This window comes from Corvus hawaiiensis, chromosome 23, assembly GCF_020740725.1.
Source record: "Corvus hawaiiensis isolate bCorHaw1 chromosome 23, bCorHaw1.pri.cur, whole genome shotgun sequence".
NCBI classification, from domain to species: domain Eukaryota; kingdom Metazoa; phylum Chordata; class Aves; order Passeriformes; family Corvidae; genus Corvus; species Corvus hawaiiensis.
In genome coordinates, this window is record NC_063235.1 from 5,856,785 (window position 1) to 5,883,497 (window position 26,713).

The 26,713-nt window shown below is 49.5% G+C and overlaps 2 protein-coding genes across 2 annotated transcripts in view; both read left to right on the top strand.

The window, feature by feature from the left end:
- Positions 1-21,779, top strand: KHDRBS1 (KH RNA binding domain containing, signal transduction associated 1). Its single transcript, XM_048326941.1, has 9 exons — positions 1-386; positions 7,821-7,948; positions 8,831-8,947; positions 9,887-10,033; positions 12,615-12,751; positions 13,924-14,155; positions 16,426-16,493; positions 16,704-16,762; positions 20,364-21,779. The coding sequence occupies exons 1-9, from the start codon at positions 83-85 to the stop codon at positions 20,459-20,461; spliced, it is 1,290 nt and encodes a 429-aa protein (XP_048182898.1). The 5' UTR covers positions 1-82; the 3' UTR covers positions 20,462-21,779.
- TMEM39B (transmembrane protein 39B) overlaps positions 20,474-26,713 on the top strand; it is a 15,515-nt gene continuing 9,275 nt past the window's right edge. The window contains 2 exon segments of the mRNA XM_048326940.1: positions 20,474-20,561; positions 23,490-23,562. The gene's annotated coding sequence lies outside the window, so the exon portion shown is untranslated.

Sequence of the window (26,713 nt, forward strand, 5' to 3'; positions counted from 1 at the left end):
GGGCGGTGTGGCCGCTGCGCTCCCGCCGCTGTCCCCGCGCTGTCCCCGGCCCGGCCCGGCGTCCCCTCCCCGGCACCGCCTCATGCAGCGCCGCGACGACCCCGCCGGCCGCCTGTCGCGGGGGCAGGGACCCGGCGGCCGCGCGCCGCAGCCGCCGCGCCGGCCGCCCCGTGGCGGAGGGGCCCGCGGGGCCGCGAGTGGGGCGCAGCCGCCGCCCGGTGGGGCCGCGGCGGCCGGCGGGGCCTCAGGGCAAGGGGGCTCTGGTACTTCGGCCCCGCTGGCTGGCGGCAAGATGGAGCCCGAGAACAAGTACCTGCCCGAGCTGATGGCTGAGAAGGACAGCCTGGACCCGTCCTTCACGCACGCCATGCAGCTCCTCACCGCAGGTACCGGGAACCCCCGGCGGGGCGGGCACGGGCGGGGCAGCGCCGGGAGAAGGGAGAGGGCAGCGGGTCCTGGTGGCCGTTCTGGCTCTGGTGCGAGAGGGGGGTTAAAATCGCGTATTTCCTTGTGTAATCTCAGCTTAATCCGCCGAGCCACAAGTTTTGTGTGTGTTATGTTGGTGGTTGTGTTATATTACATTGTATTAGCCCTTGCGGTGTAACCTCAGCCGGGCAGAAGGAGAATCGAGGGAATGAAAACCCTGGCGGGTTGAGATAACCGTTTAATAATTGGAATAAAATGCGATGATAATTGTAAATACGCTGATAATAATAATAATTGTAATGTTGAGAGGGAGTAGAAACAAGCGATGCCCAATTCCTCACCGCCCACTGAGCGATGCCCACCCCATCCCCGAGCTCCTCCCAAGTCTCTCCCGCAGTTTATAGGATGGGAATGACAGTCCGGGGGGATGGAATGTTCCTTTGGACAGTTCAGGTGACCTGTCCTGGCTCCCCCCCCCCCCCCCCCCCCTCCCCGGTTTGGGGACAGCTCCTCTCCTTTACTGAGAATTCTTGGGGTAAACGCTGCTCGGGAGCAGCCAAAGTATCAGGGTGTTGGTAATGTCATTCCCGTAAAAATCCTCAAAAACAGCTGTTAAGAATAAAATCAGCTCTGTCCCAGCCGAAATCAGGGCGGCCCTTTCATCCCTGGGGAGAGAGAGGGACCAAAACGGAACCTTAAAAACCCGGGGGCGGGGGGGGGGGTTCCCACGGAGCGGTGCTTGAGTCCCGCTGAGCCATTTCTGGGATTTTTCCCTGCTGGAAATCCGTGTCAGAGCTGGGCTCGTGCTTCTGCCGAGCCTGAGGAGGGACTGGAAATGGCAGTCTTTGTTCTGTGCCCAGCCGAGCCTTCTCCTTCCCCATCGCCGCTGTCCAATCGCCTGGCAGCTCGGATTTCCCTGGATCTCCCCGGTGCAGCTGCTGCACCGCCTTCGGGGCCTCCATGCAGCCGATTCAGCTGCTCCCAGACGCTGGAGTCAGCTTAAAAACGGGAATGAGTTCAAATATTCCCTGCCACTTTCTGCCTTCCGTGCGCGGTGGGGAGCTGGGAGGCTCCCAGAGCAGGAATCTGTTCGGATTTAATCTCTGTGTGAGCTCGCTGGTGCTTAGCATCCTGCTTTTAAATTATTTATTTTGTCGAGGCTTAAAAATGCAGAGTTTTTGGTGCAGCTCTGGAGGTTTTATGAGCTCGTTTAATGCAGGGAATAATTCTTGGGAATTGCTGTCTCTCCCGTTGTGCAAACAACTGGGAGAGATCGTCACGGCATCACTCGCCAGCGTCTTGATCTAAATAAATGAGTTTTATAATCCGATTTTCCATCAGTTTAATGGTTTTGATTGATAAAATTCTTCAGCCAGCTCGGCGGTGATGCCTCCCAGCCAAAGGAAATCCAAGGAGTTTGCAAATTCCCACACAAAGAGCAGCGTCCTGCAAAGCCTCCTTCACTTGAGGGGTGTAACGAGGATTTAGGAGGATTTATCCATTTAAAAATCGCTGATTGCAGCTTTGGGAGATTGAAAATTGGAACAGCTCCAGCTGTGGATATTTGAAAAATCGCTTTCTTTTTTGGGAGCATTCACAGTCCCAGTTCTAGGTGAGATGAGCAGGAAAACGATGAGGAAGAATTTGAGGTAAGATGGTGGCTTTAGGTCAATTTTTTTGCCTGGATGACCCCCAGAGAGCTCTGGATTCCTGGGAATTTCCGACTGCTCGTGGCACCCTTCGGGGCTGTCGTGTTGGAGAGGCTGCTGTGCCTTGGAATTTCAGTCTGGGCCAAAGCTGTGATGCACAGAGCCAGCACAACTCCAGCAAAATGACTTCCAGACACAGAAATGATCCTGAGTGTCAGCAGAATTCCTATTCCAGCCTTTTTTTTCCTCCAGGAGTGGAAGTTGCACTGCCTCAGGGAGGGAGCCCTGCAGGAATTCTGCATTCGTTTCTCTTCAAACAACATGTTGAAGTTGTCTGAAATGCTGTGGTGGTGCTGCAGCTGCATTTTTAGAGGGAATTGGCTTTTTTTGGGAGCAAGGGCAGGGCAGTGATGGGATTCTTATTGATTCCATGGACTCTGGGATGAAAGTGGCTACATTTAGGGTGCTGTTACCCTGAAGCGAAACTGAAAACTGGGATTTCTTGCGTTTTCAGATACAATCCGTGTTTCCCTCCTGGGATTTGGGGTCTGGGTGACTTTCCTTTTCTGTAGGAATGAGCAAATCCTTTTTTCCTTTGGATTTCTGCTGTGGAAAGAGAGCAGGGGGAGCTGCTGATGGTGTGAAAGGCACAGCCCTCTCTGCTTCCCTGCTTTGGGAAGATGGGAGATATCCCACCTATGTGTTAGCCAGGTGTGGGTTTTAGGGTTTTTTGGGGGGAATTTTAGCTGTTTTTATTTCATGGAGAGACTCCAAGGGTCACCTCTGAGCTTCCCAAGGATGTGTGAGCTGTCATTCCATGTGGGGTAGCCAGGAGGGATGGGAATGGGTGGGAAGGGCTGGATTCCAAGCAGGAAGGAGCAGCTGGAGTTGGAACAACACGTGGAAAAGCTGGGAGCAGCTGCAGCTGCTGGGGGACTCCCACACAGAATTCCCTGCTGCCTCTCAGGCCAGATCCAGGCTGTGCATCCTTGGGAGTGGGAAAGGGCTGGGTGGGAGTGTCAGATGGGTGGGTGGTGGCTCCAGGGAGCCAAACAGAGGGATTAGAGAGGGCTGAGCTCACTGGGGATGAGAAGTGTCACCCTGAAGCTCCTTCACACGGAGTCCAGGCTCTCCTGAAACGGAGATTCCCTCAATTGCTGTCTTTCCAAGTGGATATCCTGCCCCCAAACTGCCCCCTTAAATTGGCCCCAGCTGTCTCAGGCTGGGTTATTCTTCCAAAACCATTTCACTGTGGCACTTTTCAGTTTATATTTTGTCCAACCATGGCAATGTTCTCAACTGCTGTGGCTGCTGTGGCCGTTCCCATTCCTGCTGCTGTGGCCATTCCCATTCTCATTCCTTTGGCCATTCCCATTCCTGCTGCTGTGGCCATTCCTGTTCTCCCTCCTTTGGCCATTCCCGTCCTCCCTCCTTTGGCCATTCCCGTTCCTGGTGCTGTGGCCATTCCCGTCCTCCCTCTGGGCATTCCTGTTCTCCCTCCTTTGGCCATTCCCATTCCTGCTGCTGTGGCCATTCCCATCCTCCCTCCTTTGGCCATTCCCGTCCTCCCTCCTGTGGCCATTCCCGTCCTCCCTCCTTTGGCCATTCCCGTCCTCCCTCCTTTGGCCATTCCCGTCCTCCCTCCTGTGGCCATTCCCGTCCTCCCTCCTGTGGCCATTCCCGTCCTCCCTCCTGTGGCCATTCCCGTCCTCCCTCCTTTGGCCATTCCTGTCCTCCCTCCTTTGGCCATTCCCATTCCTGCTGCTGTGGCCATTCCCATCCTCCCTCCTTTGGCTATTCCCGTCCTCCCTCCTTTGGCCATTCCCGTCCTCCCTCCTTTGGCCATTCCCGTTCCTGGTGCTGTGGCCATTCCCATCCTCCCTCTGGGCATTCCTGTTCTCCTTCCTGTGGCCATTCCTGTTCCTGCTGCTGTGGCCATTCCCTTTCTCCCTCCTTTGGCCATTCCCGTCCTCCCTCCTGTGGCCATTCCCGTCCTCCCTCCTGTGGCCATTCCCGTCCTCCCTCCTTTGGCCATTCCCGTCCTCCCTCCTTTGGCCATTCCCGTCCTCCCTCCTTTGGCCATTCCCGTCCTCCCTCCTTTGGCCATTCCCGTCCTCCCTCCTTTGGCCATTCCTGTCCTCCCTCCTTTGGCCATTCCCGTCCTCCCTCCTTTGGCCATTCCCTTTCCTGGTGCTGTGGCCATTCCCATCCTCCCTCTGGGCATTCCTGTTCTCCTTCCTGTGGCCATTCCTGTTCCTGCTGCTGTGGCCATTCCCTTTCTCCCTCCTTTGGCCATTCCCGTCCTCCCTCCTATGGCCATTCCCATTCCTGCTGCTGTGGCCATTCCCGTCCTACCTCTGGCCATTCCTGTCCTCCCTCCTTTGGCCATTCCCATTCCTGCTGCTGTGGCCATTCCCGTTCTCCCTCCTGTGGCCATTCCCGTTCTCCCTCCTTTGGCCATTCCCGTTCTCCCTCCTTTGGCCATTCCTGTTCTCACTCTTCCTGTCCTCATTCCTTTGGCCATTCCCATTCCCACTCCCTCCCAGGAGCTTTTCCCACCTGTGCCGTGTCCCACAGCTCACCTTTCCCTCCCCATGCCCCTTCTCCTGGCAGTGCCCTCCCTTCCCAGCAAAGCTCCAAAAGCAGAGCTGCCTGCCCAGGAATCCCAAGCCGGGGGGGTGTATTTTGGGGAGGGAAACTGTGGGATTAGGCTTGCCAAGTTCTTGAAATCCATCCAGGAACAGGTTGCTGCTTCCCCTTCCTGAGAAATCAAACCAGCTGGGAAGCAGGGAGGGATGGAGGAGCCTCTGCTTTCCTCAGAGGTGCCACCCCAAACTCTTTGGGGATTTTTGGGGGAGCACAGGGTCAGTATTATTGTGCTGTTCAGGTAATGTTTTAGCCTTACAAATGAAGTGAACATACCTGTGCTCCCAGAGCCCAGCTGTGCTGCAGGCCAGCCTTTCCCATGGATTTTTATTATTAAGGAAAAACCTGGGCTTAGCTCAGGAGCACAAACGAGGAGCAGCAGCGTTACCAACCCCCTTTACCTGCCCCATAGGAATCCTGCTGAGCCAATCCCTGCCCCACAGGAAGCCCTGGAAAAGCCACTCATGCCGCCAGCCTGCTGACATTCCCCGTGGCAAGCAGGTAACCTTCTCCCAGAAAACCTCTGGAATGGGCCTGGATCCTTCCAGGAATCCGGGTTTTATCCGACAGCTGCTCCTGGTGTCACATCCAGGTCACCACTGCCCTGGGTTTATCCTTCCTCACCTCTTTCCAGGCTCCCCACTTGGATCTGGAGGTGTCACTCACGCTGCCCTGAATTCCCAAAGTTTGGAAAAGCTTGGAATTCCTCTGCTGCTCCTTCTCCTCCCCTACGTTTTATGTTCCATTTCAAGGCATGGAGCTGCTGCTGCTTTTTTTTTTTTTTTTGGCTTTTTTGAGTGATTTTTTAATTCCTTGTGGCCCTCCCAGAGCAATTCCCAGATGTTTCTGCAGCTTTGGCAGGAGGCAGAGATGGATTTTGCTGGGTGTGAACTGGGATTCAGTGGTTTGCAGAGGCTTTCACCCAGTCCTGTGGTGTTTTCAGGAGGCAGGAAATTCCTGTATTTAGTTCCATTTTAATGTTTAATTTGAACAGCAATGAATTCCTGTTTAGTTTCATTTTATGAAGGAAGTTTCAGGGTGTTTTATTCTGGATGTGTGTGGAGTAAACACTTGTTTATCAGCAGGATGCATTTTCAGAAAAACAAATTATTTGAGAAGTGGCTTTATAGGGTTTTAAGTTATCCTGAACCAGGCCACCAGTGCAACCTTTCATTTCCAAATCTTGATTCTCTGCTCTGTTCTGGGAGTTAAATTAAAAAAAAATTACATAAAACGAACCAAGGCAGCCCTTTTGTCTTACTTTATAGATTTGGCAGTGCATGAACTTGAGGGTTTTTTACTTTTGCTTTGTATCTTCAGAAAAATCACTTCTTTTTAAAGCAAAATTCAAGAGATCTCTTTCAAAACGACTCAATTTTGAAAAGTAAGGAGTCATGGTAACACTTTTGTGAGGGAGCCAAGGGGCTGCAGTGAGGAGAAATACAAAATTCAGTGGTTTTATCACAATTCTGTGCCATGGTTTGAGCCTAGTTTGCAACCCCAAAACCTCTGAGTTCTGTTTAGATCTTCCAACTAAAACCCACTTTATTACTGGGCCTATAATTAAAAATAATTCATTAAAATAGAGATTATTTAATGATGTTTCCTTAAGAGTGGATTCATTTTTTTATGGCTGTGGTCAGAGACGCTTCTCAGCCCAGGGCTTGTTCCGAGGGGTGACGGTGACCCCTTGTTCCCCTTTGGATGATCCCAGAATATTCCCACATGGATAATACCCCAAGTATCCACCACCATTAAGGTTGGAAAAGACCTCCAGGACCATCAAATCCACGTGGCAGGCTCGTGGAGCTGTGAGCAGGAGCGTTTCAGGCTCAAGCAGATGGTTTGACGTGGCCAGAAACCCCAGGAAATACAAAATATTGCAGCTGCACGGTGCTGTAAATGCTGCCCGTGACTAAGCAGGCTGCAGTTTGCTCTTGCAGCTCCATCCCAATGCTGTGGATAATCTTGGGAAGTGTCTCTTTCCCCTGGAAAAGGCTCAGGAATTACATTTGCAGCCCTTGGGTTTGTTGGTGAAACGGCACCGTTTGGTTTTTCGCCAAGGGTCGTGCTCCTCTCCTGGTAAAGAGCCTGAACTCAGGATTTGGGGTGGATATTAATGATGTGAGCGGTTTGGGGGGGTTTTTTTCTGTTGGACCAAAGGTTCATCAGGAATTTGGGGTTGTTAGCAATGGATTGGCTCCAAATTTGGATGACTTTGTCATGGAGTTGTTGGGTTTTAACTAAAGATTGTGCGTGACCGGCCACCTCTGGAAAGGGAATTCCAGGCAGCCTCCATTTCTTCTGGAAAATGCTGGGGGTTATTCCTGCACGAGGAAAATGCCTTAATAACTCAGAAATGCCTGGAAGAGGATTTTCAATCTCCATGTGGGTCATCTCTCAGTGAAAGCTGAATTTCCAGGCAGCTTTGAGGAGGTGTTTGTGTACTAGTCCCTAATTAACTTCCCTTAATGACCCACTTCCAGCAGGTTATTGGGACTGTCCCAGCTCCCCTCAGGCTGCAGCATTCCTTCCCTGCAGCCAGGCCACCTCAGTGGGGTTTTAAAACTCATTTTTAATTCACCACAGGCAATTAAAAACCCAAAAACTTATTTTGAGGGCCAAAAAAATTCGTAGTTGCATTGCTGAGAACTTGTGACACTTTTATGGCTGCACACCTGAGGGTTTAAAAACCCAGTTAGGAATTATTTGTGTGCTAAATCGGAATTTATTTCATGAAATGAGGCTGGGAGAATTTCCTGACCCAGGCCACACTGGCGTTTATTGGGAATCTTTTCAATTTAACTGAAACTCGTCGTGCCAGGAGGTGTTGCCACCACTAATTAAAGGACAGATTTCAAATAATTCGAGTTGGATGCTAAAAAACCTGCTGATTTCTGTCACATGATAGCAAAAATTTATAATTTTCACGTCGTTTGGGCTGGTTTCTTTGTAGATTTAGGGTGGGGGCTGCGTTCAGGGGCTGGCAGAGGAAGGCACAGGAACTTCCTTGTGGCATTTGTAGGGTTCAATCCTTGTCATGATTCCATCTCTGAATGTTTGAGGAATATAAAGCAGCCCTATTTTTATCTTGTTTAGAAATTGAAAAAATTCAGAAGGGGGAGCCAACAAAGAAGGATGAGGAAGAGAACTACCTGGATTTATTTTCCCACAAGAATATGAAACTGAAAGAACGAGTTCTGATCCCTGTCAAACAGTACCCCAAGGTGAGGGCCAGAAAAGAGCAACTGAATCTCTGGGATTTGCTTGTTTTCGGTGGGATTTTGTGGCAGGAGTTAATCCAGTGTTCCACTGTGGGATTTGGTTTGGTTTTTGTTTTCCTTTGCAGGCCTGTAGGGTTTTTATTTCTAATATATTGAATTTTTCTAGATTGTCTTGGGTTGTGCATAGCTGGGATCTGTGCTTGCTGGAACAGACAATTCCACGTGTGGAGCTTTGTGTTTTAAATTGAAGAACTCATTTAACTCCTTGAAGATTTGCTGTGAAGCTGCTGCAGAGTAGATGTTGGAATTAAAGAGTTCAGGGGTGTAAATTTAGCTTGATTGTTCTGCTGGAGCTTTTTTTTTCCATGAAAAGAAGGGTTTGAAACTTAAATTTTCCTTTTGAAACTCAAATTTTCCGTTTGAAACTTAAGTTTTCCGTTTGAAACTCAAATTTTCCGTTTGAAACTCAAATTTTCCGTTTGAAACTCAAATTTTCCGTTTGAAACTCAAATTTTCCGTTTGAAACTCAAATTTTCCGTTTGAAACTCAAATTTTCCGTTTGAAACTCAAGTTTTCCGTTTGAAACTCAAATTTTCCGTTTGAAACTCAAATTTTCCGTTTGAAACTCAAATTTTCCGTTTGAAACTCAAATTTTCCGTTTGAAACTTTAATTTTCCGTTTGAAACTCAAATTTTCCTTTTGAAACTTAAATTTTCCTTTTGAAACTCAAATTTTCCTGTGCATTTTTTGGGGGAGGTGAGGAGAAAATGGAGAATGTTGTTTTTTTTTTTTTTTGTCAGCCAACAGAACATTCAGAAAAATTTTTGTTGAAGCTTTTGAGCTCTGGAGCTGATTTTTGTTTGGTTTTTTTTTCTTCATTTCCAGTTCAACTTCGTTGGGAAGATTTTGGGACCTCAAGGCAACACCATTAAAAGACTTCAGGAAGAAACTGGTGCTAAAATCTCCGTGCTGGGGAAGGGTTCAATGAGAGATAAAGCCAAGGTAAGGGAAAACACACACCCACAAAATTCCTTTTTTATGGTGGGAGAATTAGTGGCTCTCCAAGCATTTTCTTAAAAACCAACCCAGAAAAAGCTTCTCTAAAAGATGAAGCACAAAGTTGATAAAATAAGAATTAATCCCAGCTCCTCCCTGAAGAACCATTCACTAAAGGAATCTTTTCCCCCTCCATCAAAAGATAAAAATCCCCTTTTTTAGCTGCTCCCTCTGAAATCCTTGCATTCTTCTGGTTCAGTGGAGTTGTTGGAGCAGCATGTTCCTGATAATCTTTGGTGAATCACAGAGTGCCAGGAGGGGTTTTTTAACAGCAAAAAAAAAAATATGAAAATCTGGGGAAAAAGATGGTTTTTATTTCTTCCTGCTTGTTTTCCAAACTGAGCTTAAGAATAGGCAGAGCTGTAAATTAATTCTGCTTTGACTTGAGCAGCACAAAAAGCTTTTTAACACTTCCAGGTTGTTTGTAACTTCTTAAATAACTGAAAAACAGTCCAAAAACCAGAGATATCTTAAAGAGATCTTGGAGCAGAGGTAGAGGAGCTGTTTGAGGCATGGAGCTCTCCAAAGTGGTGTAAAAGAGGGTATTTCAATATTCTGAGGTCAAAATTTGGCTGGCACCAATTAAAAAGGGTGATTTAGTAAAAAAAAACCCATCCAGCCATAAAAAAGTAGAAGGTTTTTTCTTACAAAACTCTTCCCATCCATGCTCTGTACCCAAAATCCCTTCCCAAACCCCCCCAAAAAAAAAACCTCATGAAGAGGCAGCAACAAAAAGGTGAAAGATTTTTTCTTCTCAAACTCTGTATCCAAAATACCCTTACAGACCCTGGCAAGGCTCAGAAAAAGAGCTAAAAAGAGGTCCAAAAAAGAGCTTTTTCTACCTCTCAAATAGATTTTCGAGCCCTGTGCTGTGCTTTGTTGCAGGAGGAAGAGCTCCGCAAAGGGGGAGATCCCAAATACGCCCATCTCAACATGGATTTGCACGTCTTCATCGAGGTTTTTGGGCCCCCCTGCGAGGCCTACGCCCTCATGGCCCACGCCATGGAGGAGGTCAAGAAATTCCTCGTCCCAGTGAGTGTCCTGCTCCTCTTTTTTTCTTTCTGAGGGATGGATCTGCCTCAGGATGGATGAGGTTTGCTCCTCCTGGGTGTAGCTGAGGAGAGCTGGAGTGGGGCAGCTTTGGAGAATCCTTCAGGAAGGTGGTTTTTATTCCCCTAATCATGATTCAAAAGATGAAATTCCCAGAGGAAACACTTGGAGTGGGGATTTCTCTCCCAGGAGGAGCTGTGGGTGCCTTGTCCAGCTCCATGTGCCAGGTTGAGTGGGAAAATGAGTTTAGCCATGGGAGAGGCTTCTTGGATGGCTTCCCCCTGACTTGGAACTAAAAATCCAGCTGGAAAACTTCGTTGTCAGGTCAGGAATTAAACACAGAGGTGTTGAAGGGGGTGAGGATGAGGAGGGTGACTGCCCAGGCAGCTCAGTTGTTGAGTTTTGTGGCTTTTTTCTGAGTTAAATCGATATTTTTACAGCTTTAAGTGTGGAAAAAAAAGCTTTTTGCAAAGCAGGTTTTCCTACTTTTCCTGCCTCTTCTCACTGGCTCGGGGATGTGTTTTCCTGCTGAACCTTTTTCATGCCTTCATGGCCAAATTCCTGTCATTTTGTGCCAGTGGGTGACAGGATTGTGCTGGAATTTTGCCTCCGAGGGTGGCAGAACTTGGAGGAATCTCTCCCATGCTTTTAAAATTCAAATTGGTCGTTAAATTAGGGAAAAAAAACGGGGAAGTTCCCACATCTGGTGGGAGATTCCTTGTTCTGTGGTGTTGCTGTGGCACTGGGGAGACCCTGGCTGGGAGGCTCAGGGTGGAGTGTCCTGGATCCCCTCAGATCTTCCCCCTCCTGTGCCAGAAACCCACAAGGGATATGTAAGGAATGATGGATATCTCTGGATTATTAATTCCAGCTGAATGTGTGTGAGATATTCAGTGTGACTGAAATAAGATTGCAGTGGGATAGGGAGCACTGGGATGGTGCTGGGATCACCAAGGGAGCACTGGGATGGTGCTGGGATCACCAAGGGAGCACTGGGATGGTGCTGGGATCACCAGGGGAGCACTGGGATGGTGCTGGGATCACCAGGGAGCACTGGGATGGTGCTGGGATCACCAGGGGAGCACTGGGATGGTGCTGGGATCACCAGGGGAGCACTGGGATGGTGCTGGGATCACCAAGGGAGCACTGGGATGGTGCTGGGATCACCAGGAAGCACTGGGATGGTGCTGGGATCACCAGGAAGCACTGAGATGGTTCTGGGATCACCAAGGGAGCACTGGGATGGTGCTGGGATCACCAAGGGACACTGGAATGGTGCTGGGATCACCAAGGAGCACTGGGATGGTGCTGGGATCACCAGGGAGCACTGGGATGGTGCTGGGATCACCAAGGGAGCACTGGAATGGTGCTGGGATCACCAAGGAGCACTGGGATGGTGCTGGGATCACCAGGAAGCACTGAGATGGTTCTGGGATCACCAAGGGAGCACTGGGATGGTGCTGGGATCACCAAGGGACACTGGAATGGTGCTGGGATCACCAGGAAGCACTGAGATGGTTCTGGGATCACCAAGGGAGCACTGGGATGGTGCTGGGATCACCAGGGAGCACTGGGATGGTGCTGGGATCACCAAGGGAGCACTGGAATGGTGCTGGGATCACCAAGGAGCACTGGGATGGTGCTGGGATCACCAGGAAGCACTGAGATGGTTCTGGGATCACCAAGGGAGCACTGGGATGGTGCTGGGATCACCAGGGGAGCACTGGGATGGTGCTGGGATCACCAGGAAGCACTGAGATGGTTCTGGGATCACCAAGGGAGCACTGGGATGGTGCTGGGATCACCAAGGGACACTGGAATGGTGCTGGGATCACCAAGGAGCACTGGGATGGTGCTGGGATCACCAGGGAGCACTGGGATAATGCTGGGATCACCAAGGGAGCACTGGAATGGTGCTGGGATCACCAAGGAGCACTGGGATGGTGCTGGGATCACCAGGGAGCACTGGGATAATGCTGGGATCACCAAGGGAGCACTGGGATGGTGCTGGGATCACCAAGGGAGCACTGGGATGGTGCTGGGATCACCAGGGAGCACCAGGATGGTGGTGGGATCACCAAGGGACACTGGAATGGTGTTTGGATCACCAGGATGGTCCTGGAATCACCAGGGACTACTGGGATGGTTCTGCAGTCACCAGAGAGCACTGGGATGGTGCTGGGACCACTGGAATGGTGCTGGGTGACTTTCTCTGCCCCTTTAGTCCCCAAAGAAGGGATCTGCCAGCAACACTCTGCATCCTAAGCCTTTCCTTTGGGAATGGGAACGCTGTGGAGTTACCTTGTGGGGGCTCCTTGCCCCTTTAAATGGGGGCTGTGGGGTGAGACTTGCCTGGGCTCTCCCCACATAAACCCTCCTGACATCCCTGGGATGCTGGGAACATCAGGACCTGCTGCTGGAACCTTCTTGGGAAAAGCTGCAGCAAATCCCAGTAAAACCACCCAGATCTGAACCGAGATCCATCCAGCTCTTTTCATTCCAGCACAGCATCCTGTGATATCCTGGAGCTGTTCTCTGGAGCTGACTCTCCCTTTTTTTTTAGGATATGATGGATGATATCTGCCAGGAGCAGTTCCTGGAGCTCTCCTATCTCAACGGGGTCCCGGAGCCCAACCGCGGCCGAGGCGTCCCTGGGCGGGGCCGGGGAGCAGCCCCACCTCCCCCTCCACCCGTTCCAAGGTATTCCCAAAATCCCAGCCTTGGGAATGCTGGATTTTGCTCACAGTTGTGCTGTCAGGGAAGGTTAAGCTGCTTCTTTTTGCACATCAGCTGCTGGGCCTGACCTTGGAATCCGGCCAAGGTTTTCCAGCTGGTTTGGAGCACAGTGCTTGGGATGTAATCCAACACAGGGTGATTTGGGATGGCTGGAATCAATAGTTTCATAAAGGAGCCTCTCAGAAAGGGGCCTGGCTGTTGATGGATGTGCTGCAGCCCTCAGCATTCTGAGTTGGAGCTGCCCATCCTTGCAGAGCTCTGGGGTGGCATCATTCTGTCCTGGCTGTCGAGGGGATAAATTGGCAATAAAACTGTTCCTTCAGTCCTGGCCTCACTCCCTGATCTGTGGGGTGGGGCTTTTCCTTCTGCCTGCAGTGTCCCTGCCCGTGTCCTCAGTGATCCTGAGGGATCTGGAGGGCTGGGAGTGATCCCAAATAGGTGGGAGAGGCTCCTTTAAAGTGAAATTCGCTGCCCAAAGTTCTGTATCAGATTTATTTCTTTGTGTGTCTACAGCTTCCTCTATCCCCAAAAATCCTGATCCTGACTCTGGGCTGTAGATCTGCTCAAAAATGGGATTTAAATGTCATCAGGAGGCCTCTCCTTGGCTGTGTGGAGCCACTTGGGCTCAGTGTGACTCAGTAGGCAAAGCTTAGCTGATCTGAACCATGTAAAACTCCCAACTTAGGCTGGGCTGAACCAAAATTCAGTGATTTAACCCCAAAGGGCCACCAAGCCCCGCTCACTCATTCACTCCCCACTCATGGGATGGGGAGAGAATGGGAAGGGTGGAAGTGAGGGAATTAATGGGTTGGGATAAAATTCAATGGGAAAAGCAAAGTAAAACAAGGAATTCATTCCCTGCTTCCTTAGGAACACACTCCAGAGGTTCCCCTCTGCCTCCTGCTCCTCCCCTCAGCTATGGCTGCATTTCTTCTCTTCCTACACCTGTACCAGCAGAATTCCCACCCCCAGGAGGGTTTTGTGCCTGCTCCAGCACAGCACCGTTCGTTTTCGTGCTGCTACAGAATCCCAAGCTCCGTTCTCGGCACCTCTGTTTCATTCCTAACAACGAAACCGGAAAATCCCCATCCTCAGTGAGCAGCAGCTCTTCACAACCCTTTTTCTTTCCTTTCCAGGGGCCGTGGGGTTGGTCCTCCTCCTCCTCCTCCTCCTCCTCCTCCTCCCCCACGGGGGGCCCTGGTTCGAGGAGCCCCCGTGCGCGGGGGCATCGCCCGGGGGGCCACGCTGGCCCGGGGGGTGCCCCCTCCCCCGGCGGTGCGGGGCGCTCCGGCCCCGCGGGCACGGGCAGCTGGCATCCAGAGGATACCCCTGCCCCCTCCACCCGCACCTGAGACCTACGAGGAATACGTAAGGAATGGGGGATTCACCAGGGGAATGGGTGTGGGGTGGTCAGGGTGGGTGGTGGGATAGGGATCACTGGGGATCGTTGGGAATGGAGTTGGGATCGCCAGGGACCGTTGGGATCGCCAGGGGTCGTTGGGAATGGAGTTGGGATCGCCAGGGATTGTTGGGATCGCCAGGGATCATTGGAATGGAGTTGGGATCGCCAGGGATCATTGGGATCGCCAGGGGCTGTTGGGATGGTGCTGGGATCACCAGGGATCATTGGGATCACCAGGGACTGTTGGGAGTGGAGTTGGGATCACCAGGGATCATTGGGATCACCAGGGACTGTTGGGATGGTGCTGGGATCACCAGGGATCATTGGGATCACCAGGGACCATTGGGAATGGTGCTGGGATCACCAGGGACCCCTGGGATGGTTGTGGGATCAAAAGGGACCCCTCAGATGATGTTGGGATGGTGCTGGGATCACCAGGGATCACTGGGATGGTTCTGGGACCACCAGGGACCACTGGGGTGGTGTTGGGATCCCATCAACCACTGGGATGGTTCTGGAGTCACCAGGAACTCCTGGGATGGTGCTGGGATCACCAAGGGAGCACTGGGATGGTGCTGGGATCACCAAGGGAGCACTGGCATGGTGCTGGGATCACCAGGAAGCACTGGGATGGTGGTGGGATCACCAAGGGAGCACTGGGATGGTGCTGGGATCACCAGGGGAGCACTGGAATGGTGCTGGGATCACCAGGGAGCACTGGGATGGTGCTGGGATCACCAAGGAGCACTGGAATGGTGCTGGGATCACCAAGGGAGCACTGGAATGGTGCTGGGATCACCAAGGGAGCACTGGAATGGTGTTCGGGTCACCAGGGAGCACTGGGATGGTTCTGGGATCACCAAGGGAGCACTGGGATGGTGCTGGGATCACCAAGGGAGCACTGGGATGGTGCTGGGATCACCAGGGAGCACCAGGATGGTGGTGGGATCAGCAGGGGAGCACTGGGATGGTGCTGGGATCACCAAGGGAGCACTGGCATGGTGCTGGGATCACCAAGGGAGCACTGGGATGGTGCTGGGATCACCAGGAAGCACTGGGATGGTGCTGGAATCACCAAGGGAGCACTGGCATGGTGCTGGGATCACCAAGGGAGCACTGGGATGGTGCTGGGATCACCAGGAAGCACTGGGATGGTGCTGGGATCACCAGGAAGCACTGGGATGGTGCTGGGATCACCAGGAAGCACTGGCATGGTGCTGGGATCACCAAGGGAGCACTGGGATGGTGCTGGGATCACCAGGGGAGCACTGGGATGGTGCTGGGATCACCAGGGGAGCACTGGGATGGTGCTGGGTGACCTCCTCGGCCTCTTTGGCCCTCAGAGCAGGGAACTCCAGGTGTCCTAAATCCAGAGTAAGGGTTGGTTTTTATAAAAGTGCCCCCAAGAGCTGAAGTTTTCTGTGGCTGTCAGGGCACGGTGTAAAAAACGACATCCAAAAATGGATGGAATTGGCATTTCACGCTCTCTTTCTGCAAGAGAATTCTTCAGGAAGCATCAAAAATCCCCTAAAAAGTCAATATTGGAATGAACAGGGGGGTGTTTCAAGCCCTGTAACTCAGCAGCACCCTTCTGCCAAGCTAATTTTGGCATTTGTGCTGTTGGTGTTCCAAAGGAAAATGGGAAACTGGTTTGGATGCGCAAGAGCGTTTTTTGGGAATGATCACAAATCCTGAGACACCTGAAAATTGGGTTTCTCTTCTCAGCAAAATGTTTGGGTTTTTTTTCACTGAAAAGTTCAAAGTTTGGGGGTTGTAAATGTGGGGTTTAGATGACACAAAATGATGGAATTATGGAGGGATCCCCAGGGATCATCCAGCCCAGCTCCTGGCCTTGCACAGACACCCCAAAATCCCACCCTGTGCATCCCTGGCAGCGTTGTCCTGGAGCTCTGCCCATTCCCTGGGGAGCCTTTCCAGTGCCCAGCACCCTCTGGGGGAAGAACCTTTCTGTGGTAACACAATTCCAGCTCTCCTGGCACACGGATTTATGGAGCCTTGGAGATGGAATGATTTATAAATAAATAGGAATATGATTTATCCCTGCCGAGCCGCAGAGCACAGCAGGGCTCTGCTGCCTCCACGCTGTGCCTGAGCCCTTTCCCTGTGGCAGGGCAGGATTTCCAGGCTGCTCTGGAAGCTGCTGTAGGTTGGATTTGGTTCTTCCACTCCTCTTTTGTCCTTTTTTTGGTGACATTTTTGTCCCCATCCTTCCCAGGGCTACGATGACACGTACGCAGACCAGAGCTACGAGGGGTACGAGGGCTACTACAGCCAGGGCCAAGGGTGAGTTGGCTTCCCTTTTCCCAAAGGAATGCTGCATGACCTTTTTCCCTGATTTTTGAAATCCCATTTTAAGCCAATGGAAACATTCCTGAGCTGTGGAGTTCTGCTGGAATCCAGGGAATGACAGCGAGCTTCTCCTGGTTTTTGGGGAAGTGGTGGCGGTGTGGGAATGGGATTTCCCTGTGTGTAACCACCTCGTTGCTTTTCCAGGGACACAGAATATTATGATTATGGACATGGGGAGCCACAGGAAACCTATGAAGCTTATGGTATGTCTGGGAATTCTGGGACAGGGAAAAGGTTGGGAATTGCTTGTGGTCAATTTTCCGGTTTTCCAATGTGTGGACAAAAAAAAAAATCTGAGGAGAACCTCGAGTGGTTTTCGTGGTGATTTTATCTAGGTCTGAACAACGTCGCTGGGGGTTTAGATTCTTATCAAATTTGATTGTCTCAAAGGTGAGGCTTTAAAAAAAAAATCCCATTTTTTAACTCTGGAAATGTCTTCATTTCCTTGTAGCTTTAGAATATTTCAGGAGGTCTGGATTTCCACCCACAGCACTTGTGCTGCAGTCTGGTTCTCCTGGGCTGGATTTGATGTGGTTCCATCTGCTTCCTCTGTCCTCAAAAGCCCTGATCCTGACTCTGGGCTGTAGATCAGCTCAAAAATGGGATTTAAATGTCATCAGGAGGCCTCTCCTTGGCTGTGTGGAGCCACTTGGGCTCAGTGTGACTCAGTAGGCAAAGCTTAGCTGATCTGAACCATGTAAAACTCCCAACTTAGGCTGGGCTGAACCAAAATTCAGTGATTTAACCCCAAAGGGCCACCAAGCCCCGCTCACTCATTCACTCCCCACTCATGGGATGGGGAGAGAATGGGAAGGGTGGAAGTGAGGGGATTAATGGGCTGGGATAAAATTCAATGGGAAAAGCAAAGTAAAGCAAGGAACTAACAAACACCATCACTCCAAAGGTCCCCTCTGCCTCCTGCTGCCCATTTATTTTTGAAGCCAGGCTTGGAATGGCATCTGGATGTGGCAATGAGAAGGAATCATTGTCCTCTGTCCCCACACAAGCCTGGGCTGCTCTGGGCTGAGCCAGAGTTCATTTTCCTCCCATTTTCCTCTGGGATTGAGGCTGGATTTGTGCTGATGATCCAGAGGAGTTTTCTTCTTGTTCGACAGGGCTTAGACACAACCAAGGCCTTTCCTGCTCCTCACACAGGGAAATGGAGAGGGGACCCCAAGGAGTTTTCCAGACCACGTAACATCCCGAATTCCCAAAGTTCTCCAGCGAGCTGCTTACAGGCTTGGAATTCCATGTGGATGGAACCAGTCCCTGTCACATCTGAGTGAGGGCAGGGAGTGACATTCACAACCAGCTGGAGGGGCTTCCTGGGCCCCCTGGGAGCTGGGAATTCAGAATTATTCTGCTGGGAATGGCAGAATTAGGGAAGCAGCGTTGTTGTCTCCTGCTCGCCCTGCTCCGAGGCTGGAGTTCCAATCCAGGAGCCTCAGGATGTTCCCTGCTCTGGGTTTAAATCCAAACCCAGGTGCCTGAGCAGGGATGTTTTCCAGCCCAGCTGCTCCCAGGAACTCTTGGCTCTTCCCAGGGTTTGCCTGTGTCACTCCCAGAGGACAAAGAGCCCTTTGTGCCTCCTGGAGCTGGCCGGGACTGGGAGGCCACAACGCTCCTGGGACGGAGCTGGCCCAGCTCATCTGTTTATCCCCAGCGATTTCCTTGGCTCTCTGCTTCCCTGAAAACAGAATGAGGGGGAAAAATCACGGAGCTGGGCCAGAGATAGTCGGGAGAAAGCGGGAATGTGGTGGGAGGAAGGGGGTTTGGTGCTTTGGGATGTTGGATTTGAGAAGGAAGCAATCAGGGGTGGATGTTGCAAGGGAATTCTGTTGGCTTTTTTCATGGAATGCTGGCATGGTTTGGAGCAAAAGGGACCTTCAAGATCATCCCCTGCCATGGAAACCTTCCACTATCCCAGGATTGCGTGGCCAGGAGGGTTTGGGATGTGCTGGGGGGTGCCCTGTCCTGTTACTGGTGCAGCACTGGCAGGTGGTGTCTGGCTGCTCCCCAAAAAATGTGAATTTTCCTGTGTTTTCGAAGGGATGGAGCAGCAAATGGTTTGGGGGAGCTGTTTTGGTGGATCACGAGCTGTTGTGGAGGATCAGGAGCTGTTCTTGGAGCTGTTTGGAAGGATCTTGAGCTGTTTGGGGGATCATGAGCTGGATTTTGGGGGATTATGAGCTGTTTTGGGGGAGCTGGATTTTGGGGGATCTCGAGCTGGATTTTGGGGAATCACGAGCTGGATTTTGGGGGATCATGAGCTGGATTTTGGGGGATCATGAGCTGGATTTTGGGGGATTATGAGCTGTTTTGGGGGAGCTGTTCTGGGGAATCACGGGCTGGATTTTGGGGGATCATGAGCTGTTTTGGGGGAGCTGGATTTTGGGGGATCAGGAGCTGTTTTGGGGGATCACTTTTGGTGGATCATGAGCTGGTTTGGAGGGATCACAAGCTGCTTTGAAGGATCATGAGCTCTTTTGGGGGATCTCGAGCTGTTTCGGGGGATCTCAAGCTGTTTTGGGAGATCATGAGCTGGATTTTGGGGCATTATGAGCTCTTTTGAGGGATCTTGAGCTGTTTTGGGAGATCAGGAGCTGGATTTTGGGGCATGATGAGCTGTTTTGGTGGAGCTGTTTTGGGGGATCACTTTTGGTGGATCACAAGCTGCTTTGGGGGATGATGAGCTGCTTTGAAGCATCATGAGCTCTTTTGGGGGATCTCAAGCTGTTTTGGGAGATCAGGAGCTGGATTTTGGGGCATTATGAGCTGTTTTGGTGGAGCTGTTCTGGGGGATTTTGAGCTATTTTGGGGAGCTGTTTTGGGGGATTTTGAGCTGTTTTGGTGGAGCTGTTTCTGGGGATCACTTTTGGTGGATCACAAGCTGGTTTTGGGGGATCACGAGCTGGATTTTGGGGGATTAGGAGCTGTTTTGGGGGATCTTCAGCTGTTTCGGGAGATCAGGAGCTGTTTTGGGGGATCACAAGCTACTTTGGGGCATAATGAGCTGTTTTGGGGGATCTTGAGGCGTTTCAGGAGATCACGAGCTGGATTTTGGGGCATGATGAGCTGCTTTGAAGCATCACAATCCCTTTTGGGGGATCTCAAGCTGTTTTGGGAGATCAGGAGCTGGATTTTCGGGGATCACGAGCTGGTTTTGAGGGATCACAAGCTGCTTTGGGGGATTGTGAGCTGTTTTGGGGGATCAGGAGCTGGATTTTGGGGCATTATGAGCTGGATTTTGGGGGATTATGAGCTGTTTTGGGGGATCACTTTTGGTGGATCACAAGCTACTTTGGGGCATTATGAGCTGTTTTGGGGGATCTTGAGCTGTTTCAGGAGATCAGGAGCTGTTTTGGGGGATCACGAGCTGGATTTTGGGGCATGATGAGCTGGATTTTGGGGCATGATGAGCTGTTTTGGGGGATCTTGAGCTGTTTCAGGAGATCACGATCTGTTTTGAGGGATCACGAGCTGGATTTTGGGGCATGATGAGCTGCTTTGAAGCATCACGAGCTCTTTTGGGGGATCTCAAGCTCTTTTTGGGGGATCACAATCCCTTTTGGGGGATCTCAAGCTCTTTTTGGGGGATCACAATCCCTTTTGGGGGATCTCAAGCTCTTTCTGGGGGATCACAATCCCTTTTGGGGGATCTCAAGCTCTTTCTGGGGGATCACCATCCCTTTTGACGCCGCTTCTTTTCGGCACCATCCCAACCCCTCTTTCCCAACCCATTTTTAAGGCTGACCCTCCACAACTCCTCTCCCATCCCTGACTTTCTCCTCCTCTTCCTCACAGGCCAAGATGACTGGAATGGAACCCGGCCCTCCCTGAAGGCCCCTCCGGCCAGGCCAGTGAAGGGGGGCTACAGAGAGCACCCCTATGGACGCTACTAAAACACAAAAAATGAGGGAAAAAATCCCAATTTAGGAGCAAACAGTTGTTACTGGTTCTTGTATCTCCCGGGATTCCCGTTGCTTTACCCACACCACACAAGTAATTGTCTCCCTGTTTTTCTTCCTGGCCCTTTTTTTTCCTCCCACTCCATCCTCACCTTGCATTTTTGGCTTCTGTACGTAGGAACTTTTCGAGATGAGTTTAAATAGATTTAGAGGAGAACTTTTTAATTTTTATTCTTTGTTTTTTGGGGTTTTTTTGTTTTTTTCTTCTTCAGTGTGTAGGTGGCCTTTTCTTTCTCTGTCGTTTTAGGTAAAAAACACAACTGTACCTTTTTTAAGGAAAAAAAAACAAAGAAACAAAACAAAAAAAAAACCACAAAAAAAAAAAAAAGCTAAAAAAAATGTTAGTTTCCAAAGTGAAATGCTTTGCTTAGCAGTTATGAAATTAAGGTTTTGTTAAAACTTTTAAAGTTTGTTTTAAAGGAACCCATAAAGGTTGTAGTTGCAGAATCCCAAAGTAGGCTACATTTCAAAATTCAGGGTTATTTTTAAGAATTAAAATCATAATGTAACAGTAGTGGCTGCCACCATTTTAAAAAAAAATCTATAACTTCAGATGCCAAACCTTTAAAAGGAGATTTCTGGTGAATCTTGAAGTTTAAATTTTAACCCAAAGCATCCTCAAAACAAATTAAATAGCATTTTCTAAAGAGAATTGACTTAAAACAAAATTAGGTTGGTAAAAAAATTGACTTTTCTTATGTGGATTTTGAAATCTAGCCCCCCGTGCAGTGTTGAGATATGCTTGGGAAGATTTTTCCAGTGGAAAGGGGTTCTTAGTTTGGTTCTAAATGAACAACTTTTAAGGGGAAAAAATACAAAGCATGGCTCTAATTGCCCAGTGTTTGATAGTAGAAAGAATATTCCATGGGTAGGCCTGTCAAATTCTCATTTTTTGTAGTGCTTGGGGGCAGAAAATCCGAGACAAATTCCAAACCCACCCAAAAAAAGAAACAAAATCTGAATTTTCAGCAGTCCCAGCGACTTGTTCAAGTGTATCTCAGCACGAGCTTTGCAGAAAGAGGGACACTGCAGCTGTAAAAAAAATCAAACCAATAAAACAAAAAGCTAAAAAAATGATCCAAAAATTTCACTTTGTACATAAAAGTCCTAATTGGATTTGTGCACTGTCCTCCCACTCTGTTCTTGAAGAGAAAAAATGCTACATGTGTAAAGCCTGCCTAACTAGGTAGCTAAAAACGTGTCACAATGTCTGTCGAATTTGTCAATAAAGTTTAGTCCTTTTTTAATCCAAGTAAATGTGATGAATTGTCATTTGTTTTTGGAGGTTTTTGGTTTTTTTTTTTTTTTTTCCCAATAACTTTAATGCTAATTTGTCTTTTTTATTATTATTATTATTAATAATAATTATTATCATTATTATCACTATTATCACGATTATTATTACTATTACTATTATTATTACTATTTTCAAACCGTGGAGGCATTTCTAAAAATGGTGGTTTTTTGGTAATTCTCATGCCAAAAAAACAAGAAATTTTTCGAGCTCCTTGAGCTTACATTTCTTTTTAAATCTATTTCTATGAAAAAGACAAAAACCAAATTGTTTTTCACCCCCTGGAAGTTGCTGAAAGCAGTTTTGAGAGCCTGGACTGTGGCAGAAATCTGAATTTGGAAAGGGTTTGCTGGTTCTTTGCTTGATGATTCCAATTTCAGGTGGCCTCAGAGGATATTCCAGAGGCTGCCAGGGCTGGTTGAAGTAGGAATGCTGAGAATTCCAAGGAAGTTGCTTTCTGTAACCCCTTCCCTTGGCTAAGATGATGCCCTTCCTCCTTCCAGGCAGCTTTTACTTGGAAAAAACCACTTTAAAAATGGATTTTTCTTGGTGGCCGGTGCTGCAGCTGCTCCTTAAATCCTTTCTGAGAGGGTGTGGATGTGTAGATATTTAAGATTTCGATTTCTAGTTAAGATTTCTATTTAAAAGTTAATGCTTCCTGGTTTGTATTTCCCATCCAGCACAAGAATTTGGAATTTTTAGGGGGAGAGGATTAAACTGCTCGGGGGTGAAAAATCGAATTTTAGGGAAAAAAAAAAAAACAAAACAACAACTGCTTGTGGCAGCGCATGAGGGGAATATTTAAAAATAAAACCACACAAAAGTTGTATTTGTAGATCTGTTCTTAAAGTGCAAATAACTGAATTTTCAACACTGGTTTGGAGTCAGCTTTCAGGGCATAATGTGATGAAAAGATCAGCCTATGCCCCCCCTTTTAAAGGAAAATTATCAGCAGGAGAAATCAGGATGTGTAAAGCTAACAGGCATCGCAAAGCCCAAAAAGGTAACCTAAATGTCTGATTTTAATATAGCACATTTCTCTTTTCCATAAACTCGTGACGTAAACTTTTACCCAGCCAACCCTTCAGATGTTAATTTAATGTAAAAGGGGAAGGGAAAAAAAAAAAAAACACCACAAAAAAACACAAAACACAAACCTGACAAAAACAACCCCCCCCACCCCAAAAAAAACCAACAAAAAAAAAATGTTTAAAATATAAACATTTAAAACAACCCACATGGCTCCGGCATAAATTAGCAATAACTTTTAATAACGTGCCCTTGGCAAATGCACTGTGATGGAATGTGGGCCAGAAGGAATCTTTAAATATCCTGTGTTTTTAAAGGATAAAGGATGGAAAACCAACATGAATTCAAGCTAGTCTTGCTACTGCCCCACCCCCCCCCAAAAAAAACCCCCCAAATTCTGCTCAGTTGTTTAAAAAATCAACTTTTTAGCCCCCCCAGTATTGCTGTTTCCTGTGAAATGTCCATAGCTCAGCTGAAGTTGCATGTTTTTCCTTCATGTGTAATTGCATGCAGGAATCTTCTCTTTTTCTTTCTTTCTCCTTATTTTTTGATGATGATGATGATTATTCTTCTTTTCTTTTCTTTTTTGGCATCTCTGCTGCCGTCGAGGAGCCTCACAAATTTCGTTTTAATTCGCAGGAGTTTGGGGCCGTGACTCAGCGGGGTGAGGAGGAGGAGGAGGAGGAGGAGGAGCAGGGGCAGCGCCAGCTGGGTGAGTTTTGGGGCATTTTTACAACCCCTTCTTGAGTTCCCCAACGTGGGGGTGGCACCATCTGAGCTGCTAAATTCCAATTATTCCTTGGATCTGCACGGCCAAAAAAAAAAAAAAAAAACGGGAAGCTGCTTCGCTGCCTGCTGCTCTGGCAGAGGTCACGGCGTGGAGGAGGCTCCCGAGCTGAGGTTTTAGGGGATTTTAAGGGATTTGGGATGAGATCCGTGCCTTTGGAGCTGGGATTCAAGGATTTGGGAGTGCTCCAGGCAGCAGGGGGGGTGTTGGATTTCATGGAATCACGGCTTGGCTTGGGAGGGGCCTGAAAGGTTCTGTGTTTCCCAACCCTTGGGATTTGTTACCCGATGCTGCAGGAGCAGAGCCGGCTCTGGGAATGGCTCAGCGGGAATTCAAATCCATTAAAATTCCAGGCTTCGCATCTTAAACCCGCAGCCTCGCCAGTTCCAGCCCTTCCATCCCTCACTGACGGATTCTGGAATGGGATGGGGCTGCTGGGGTCAGTTTTTATGGAATCCTGCCTGATGGATTCCCTCAAGTGATCTTGGGATGCATTTCAGAATCCCAGGATGATTTCGGTTTGGGAGGGAACCTTAAATCTCATCCCATTCCCGTGGGCAAGGACACCTTTCCCTAGCCCAGATTGCTCCAGTCTGGCCTGGAACACTTCCAGGGATGGAACAAAGGAGATGCTTCCCTAAAAAAATCACTTTGATAAATGGATGGGAGTGATAGGGGGGATGATCACATCAGCAAGGACACAACTCCCCCCTGAGGGATTCCTTTGGGAACAGCAATCCCTGGAAGTCTGAGATCCCTGGAAGTCTGAGCTCCATAAATAAAAATTACAAAGGAATCCACCCTTGAAATGCTGAAAAAGCCCAAAGCCAACGTGGGCACATAAAAGGACAAATCGAATTTTATAGGGAATGGTGAAGCTCCCAAAGGAGCCCCTCTTATCTCAGGGCCAGTAGGAATGTGTGGGAATGCTGCAGCAGGGAGATCCCCCTGAATTCCTGCACTTGAAAATCGGATCCTGCTGGAAGGGGAATGATAACAGGCCTGGATTTGTGGCCTGGTTATCAAATCCATCTTCATTTAGGGTGTAATTGGAACATCGATTTCTATGGCAATGCACCAATCTTTCCCGTTTCTCTCCTAATAGGTACAGCTTTTCTATCAAGTGGAAAAGATTTGATAGAGATCATCTCTTAGCATGCAGTTGGGTTGGTTTTTTTTCCCCCAAGTGGATTTTGTGATGCTGCCTTTGGAATAACCCAGCTCGTGCCTGGAATTTTGTGGGATGTTGATGGGAAACGCTTCAGTGTTGTGGCAGGATGGAAATGGGAATATATCGAAATATAACGGGATGTGCTGGGTGTATTTTGCCAACATGCCCTGCATCAGACAGCTCCCTCCCTCCCTCTCCAGGCAGATTTTAGCCCTGGAGCCTGCCAGAGCTCATTTGAGATCCCAAAATAACCCCTCAGCATCGGATGTGCCTCTCAGAGATGCTCTAATTAGCCAGACATCCCGGGGGTGATGCAGGGATTTGGGAGGGATCGAGATTCTTTGGAGTCTGAGTCACCTCGGTAACCTGGATAACCTTCCCTTTCCTGCTGGAGGTGCAATTCTGCTCACAAGTGCCAGGGATCTTTTCCTCTCCCTGCTTTCCCGAAGGCCTCATCCACATCTCGTTATTTGTAGGATTTTGGGAAAGACCCCAACCCAGAGAAAGGCCCCCGTTGTTCTTGGCTCTGTGCACGTCTCCTCTCTGGAAGTGTTGCCCAACAAAACTGTTCTTGTCAGGAGAAACTTGGCTCTGGGAACATCCTCCTGCTCTGTGCCTCAGCATTCCCATCCTCCCTGGCCTTTTCCCTGAGTGGGAACAGCTTTTCCAGCCTCCAGGGTTGTAAAACCTCAGCCTGGCCTTGCTTGGAGCTGGCACAAACCTGGATTTTGGGATCTTGGGACAGCCACGGGGGAGTGAATCTGAGGAAAACACTCCAGCTGGACTTGCCAGAGGTATCCCCAGCAGCTTTGCCTGGAAGGAGACTCATCCCCTGCCCCTTCCTTGCCCCTGGTTTCAAGTTGCTGTTTGGATTACTTCAATAAAGCAAGTGGCTCCAAGCTTTATTCTATGGAATCATGGATTCAGGGAATGCTGTGGGGTGGGAGGGACCTTAAAGCTCCTCCAGTTCCATGGCAGGGCCGCCTTCCACTACCCCAGGTTGCTCCAACGCTCCAGGAACATTCCAGGGTTGGGAATTTCACAGCTTCTCCGGGATATTTTATGTCTCCCTCAGCCTCACTGAAAGCACAGTGGGTTGAGGCTTTCCCTTAATGCATCCCTCCGAAATTCCACCTCGGATAAGCTGAGTCGGAGAGCACAGCTGGATTCCCTGCCCAGCTCTCGCAGCAGATGATTCTTTTTTATTCAGAATGAATTTGAAATCTGGATGAGAGCATCTGCCACGAGCAGAGCCAAGAAAAACAGCTTGAATGTGCATTTTCCCTTCCTTAACCCCTCCTGCTGCTCTCCTGAAGGAAACTTGGGCTCAGGGTGATTCCTGCAGCCTGGAGAGACCCTGGAGTGGCCCTGGAGGAGGAGGAGGAGGCAGCAGCTGTGCTGTGCCCGCTGGGAGAGGCAGAGGAGAACAGGGAATGCATCCAGATGGAGCTTTTGGGGAGGAAAACAGGGCTCAGGGAGCTTCTCCTGTCATGGATCAACCTGGAACATCCTGCATGAGACGTGGGCAGCGAGGGGGAGGAATTCCTGCAGGTTGGGCAGTGTCCATGGGGGCTCCCATCTGGGCTGGAGATGTTATTCCTCATTTTTCTCCTCGGGAAGCTCCCTTGAGTGAGCACAGAACAGCAAGCTTCGCTGTGGCTGCTCAGTTGAGCCTTCCATGGCTGCCATATGTTTTCCCGGGAATGTTTTTCCACGCTCCTTTTGCTCCTTTTGCCAAGAGGGATGAATCTCCCAGGAGTCGATTCCAGAGCTGGTTGAGGAGCACAGTTAAGACAGTGTTTGCTATGACTGCAAAATGGGAATCTGCCAGGTTTGGGGTAGTGCTGGAGAACACCAGAGCCTCCCTTGGATCCCTGGTGGAATACTGAAATACAAACTGTTTCC